Here is a 2,697-nt window from a genome sequence, read left to right on the forward strand (position 1 = left end):
ACTCCTAAGTAATATAACCTTTTGTTTTTTAATTACTGTAGTTTAGAGTGGTTAAACTAATCAACAAATCAAATATATTATTATGGCCCTCTGTTGGTTTGCTGAAACAAGATGTAATGCCAAATTTGTCACTGTCATCAGATGCCAGATGATTTATCCCCACTTTCTTTACTATTATTCCCTTGATGAATCATGTCACTCTCTGTGGGGCCATAAAATATAGGTCCTTCTAGCGATAGTGATAATAATCCTCAAATCCTGGAAATTTTGTATCTTGTTTGAGTTTCCTCTACTTATCTAAATTTCCAGTATAGATTTTGATCTCAGTGTTCTTTAATTCCAAATGAATCAAGCCTCCCCAAGTAGTATTCAAATTTACGACATGTTAGTTAACAGTCGACCGCTCTACCACTGAGCTACCGAAGAAGAAAAAGTGAAGAGAGAGAGAGAGAGAGAGAGAGAGAGAGAGAGAGAGAGAGAGAGAGAGAGTCCATTATCTGCTTAGAGGATTGCAATCTTGGAGGATATGGTTTTTGTTTTTGAAATGCATACTTTGAAGTATCTGAATTGACTCATTCAGTACTTTCCTTGTTAAATGTTAATTTATTGTTGAAGTTCATAACTTTTGAAGGTGGGTGTTTATTCTGTGGAGCCTAATGTAAAGTTGAAAGTATAGAAGGTTGTTGTCATAGGCTGCGCAACTCAGAAATCTGTGCAGCAGAATTATATGGTTTGAGTAGTGATTCTGGAGTTTTTGCTGTAGATTGATAAATGGAAGCAACGTCTTTGCACCCTTCGAACTATCCTTTCTATAACTTGGGATTTGTAAATACACATAGAACCCTTTATATGACGAGGTTGAATCCAGGTCAAGCTAAAACTCCATCCCCAGTTCTCTTGCACACAGATGAAACTGGCCCGTTTTCAGAGTTTAAGAAGGGTTATGGTTCAAGTACAGCTTTAAGAAACACTGCTCCCAGAAAATCATTTCCGGGTCTACCAAACACAGTTGGCATAATTGGAGGGCTATCTGTCGATTCTAGTGTTAAATTTATGAGAAAACTTGTCAATTGGAGTTCAAGAGATGGAGAAAGTTGCCCTCCTTTTGTTCTTTGTTTTGACCATGTTTCAAATAAGGAGCTTTTATCATTTGAGAAAAGTTCTTTTCCTTCTGTTAGCAGTAAAAATGAAGCTCCTGAATTCGATCCCACTCCAATTGTGGAGAATTTGCTGAGTAAGAGGATTTTTCTTGAAAAATCTGGAGCTTGTTGCATTGTAATGCCTTGTCACATATCACATTCTTGGCATGATGAAATTTCTAAGGGATGTTCTGTTCCTTTTCTTCATATTGGTGAGTGTGTTGTCAAGGAGCTCAAGGAAGCAAAGTTGAAGCCGCTTGAAGCCGGAAGTCGTTTGCGGATTGGAGTGCTTGCAAGCCATGCAACTTTGACATCAGGATTCTATCAGGAGAAACTGCGGAGTGAGGTAATTCCATTTTCCTGCTTCTGTTTTTGATTGTCTAGTCTTGGTAGCCATGTTTTAAACAGATTACAAGTTCCCCAGGACATTAAATGGCATTTATTTCGTGCCAGTTAAATGTTGTGATTGGCTCATATCTTGAACTGGCAACAATGAAGTAACCCGTGTGCTTTCGGTAGTGGATGATTTGTGACTTTGTGTGTTTGCTTTCGGTGGAAATATCACATGTTTGTGGACTGCATTGAAAGTGACAAGTGCTACAAAGGAAAAGCAAAAGTGGGTTTGCTTTTGACTTTGGGAGCATTTTGTTAGAAATGTGATGGCTTGGCCTTTATTTAATGCAAGGAAATGCTTGCATTAGGTATGCTTGCCGAGGAAGAGGCTTGCATCAGGAAAGCATCCAAAGAGATGGTGAAAGCATTTGGCTCTACCATGGGCACGGCTGAGAGAAATCAAGAGAGCTAGAGTGAAAGGTTTTTGGTGAAAGAACTCTTGGGGTAGAGTGAGGTTCTTGGGAAAATTCTATGAGTGGGTGTGCAAGGGATTGGGATTGGGTTATTGTTGTGATTTAAGTCATATATACTTGTACTGTTATTCTCATAGTGAAGAGTAATATGTCTCCGGGGACGTAGGCAGGTTTTTGCCGAACCTTGTAAATTTCTCAGTGTCTTTATTTCTTTTATTTTATTCGGTTCAACTGTGGTTCTATATCTTGGTGAGGTAATTTGAATCTTAACTGTTTCCACACTAACAAACAGGTCGAGGCACAACATTAAATATGAATTCCTTAACTATACTTGTAAACAAATTTATTGCTACGTCATGTTATAATATTTATTCATTCGCATTATAAATGCAGGGATTTGAGGTTGTTCTGCCGGATAAAGTGATAATGGAACACTTTGTAATCCCTGCTATTGAAGCCTTAAACAGAGAGGACATAGAGGGAGCGCAAAATCTCTTGAGGATCGCACTCAAGGTTCTTCTGGCGAGGGTTGTGAACTCTGTTATTCTTGCGTTCGATGATATGCGAGGTCTTCTTCACCTGGATCCTCTTCTTAAGAAATGCATTGACCCTATGAATGCCTTGGCTAGGTCAACCATAAGCTGGGCTCAGTCTGCTAAAAAGGGTACATGAAAAAATAAAAAATGCAGGTCCTCCTTACATCCCAGTTTGTGCTTGAATCTTAATATTAATGCAAAATCTTTGTCTGTCGA

The 2,697-nt window shown here is 38.7% G+C and overlaps 1 protein-coding gene across 1 annotated transcript; it reads left to right on the plus strand.

The window, feature by feature from the left end:
- Positions 1–560: 560 nt before the first annotated feature.
- Positions 561–1,522, plus strand: LOC137749159 (uncharacterized). The gene has a single exon (XM_068489273.1). It carries the CDS (start codon positions 772–774, stop codon positions 1,513–1,515), a length of 744 nt encoding a protein of 247 aa, XP_068345374.1. The 5' UTR covers positions 561–771; the 3' UTR covers positions 1,516–1,522.
- Positions 1,523–2,697: the final 1,175 nt, after the last annotated feature.

The sequence above is a fragment of the Pyrus communis genome, chromosome 11, assembly GCF_963583255.1.
Source record: "Pyrus communis chromosome 11, drPyrComm1.1, whole genome shotgun sequence".
In the NCBI taxonomy this organism is placed as follows: Eukaryota; Viridiplantae; Streptophyta; class Magnoliopsida; order Rosales; family Rosaceae; genus Pyrus; species Pyrus communis.